Raw genomic sequence first — 1,563 nt, 5'->3', positions numbered from 1 at the left:
TTCCCCGTGCCTCAGTTCCCCCCCCACCCCATTTCCCAGCCCCAAAGACTCACCATGGGGCCGGGGGAGCCGTTCTCGCCGGGTGACCCCGATTCTCCCTGTGGGGATGGGAAGAGGGTGAGACCCCCCCGCCCCATGCACAGCACCCCCCCCAACCCCCCCACGGGGGGACCGTCACCATCACACACACCCCCCCAATGCAGCCCTGAGGCCACGGGGATGGACACCCTGTCACCCCCAGCACCACGGGGACGGTCACCTCCACCAGCCCTGACGCCACGGTGATGGTCACCCCACCACCCACCCCCCATGTCACGGTGATGGTCACCCTGTCACCTCCAACACCTTGGGAACAATCACACACACACACCCCCACACAGTGCCATGGGAACAGTCACCCCCACCAGCCCTGACACCGTGGGGATGGTCACCTCTCCAGCCCCAAGACCACGATGACAGTCACCCTCTCACCCTGGATGCCATGGACACCCCACCACCGCCCCAACACCACGGTGACGGTCACCCTGCCACCCCCAACGCCATGGGGACAGTCACCCTGTCCCCCTCGATGCCATGGACACTCCACCACTCCCAACACCACGGTGACTGTCACACTGTCACCCCCATCACCTTGGGGACAGTCACCTTGTCACCCCCAACACCTTGGGGACAGTCACCCCCACCAGCCCTGATGCCACGGTGATGGTCACCCCACCACCCCCAAGGCTATAGGGGACAATCACCCTGTCACCCTCGATGTCATGGACACCCCAACACCCCCAACATCATGGTGACAGTCACCCCGTCACCCCCAACACCTTGGGGACAGTCACCCTGCCAGCCCCGAGGCCATGGGGATGGTCACCCCATTAGCCCTGAGACCATGGTGACAGTCACCCTGTCACCCTCGATCCCATGGACACCCCAACACCCCCAACATCACGGTGACAGTCACCCCGTCACCCCCAACACCATGGGGACAGTCACCTTGTCACCCCCAACACCATGGGGACAGTCACCCTGTCACCCTCGATGCTGTGGACACCCCACCACTCCCAACATCATGGTGACAGTCACCCCAACACCGTGGGGACAGTCCCCTTGTCATCCCCCACACCATGGGGACAGTCACCCTGCCAGCCCCAAGGCCACAGGGATGGTCACCTTGCCACACCTGATGCTATGGTGACAGTCACCCTGTCACCCTTGATGCCATGGACACCCCAACACCCTCAACATCATGGTGACAGTCACCTTGTCACCCCAAACACCATGGGGACAGTCACCCTGACAGCCCCAACACCATGGGGTCAGTCACCCTGTCACCCTCAATGCCATGGTCATCCCGCCACCCCCAACAGCACAGTGACAGTCACCCCATCACCCCAAACACCGTGGGGACAGTCACTCCGCCCCAGCCCCGAGGCCACAGTGAGGGTCACCCAACACTGACCTTGGCTCCAGGAGCTCCTGCCTCTCCCTTGGCACCATCCAGACCAGGGTAGCCCTGGGGACAGAGAGATTGGGGGTTCGGGGGGTGTCACCCTCTGTGATGGGGACACT

At 63.3% G+C, this 1,563-nt stretch overlaps 1 protein-coding gene across 1 annotated transcript in view; it reads right to left on the bottom strand.

Annotated features, from left to right (window-relative positions):
* The window catches only part of LOC106898177 (collagen alpha-1(II) chain-like), a 30,797-nt gene that overhangs the window by 12,347 nt on the left and 16,887 nt on the right, over positions 1 to 1,563 (bottom strand). Inside the window, exons 4-5 of the mRNA XM_014959289.1 lie at positions 236 to 345; positions 54 to 98 (exon numbers count right to left, since the gene is read on the bottom strand). Of these exons, the coding sequence (XP_014814775.1) occupies positions 54 to 98; positions 236 to 345 (155 nt within the window). The remainder of the gene's footprint in view (positions 1 to 53; positions 99 to 235; positions 346 to 1,563) is intronic.

Source organism: Calidris pugnax, unplaced genomic scaffold (genome assembly GCF_001431845.1).
Source record: "Calidris pugnax isolate Ruff unplaced genomic scaffold, ASM143184v1 scaffold324, whole genome shotgun sequence".
Taxonomy (NCBI): Eukaryota; Metazoa; Chordata; class Aves; order Charadriiformes; family Scolopacidae; genus Calidris; species Calidris pugnax.
This window is presented reverse-complemented; position numbering and strand designations above follow the sequence as displayed.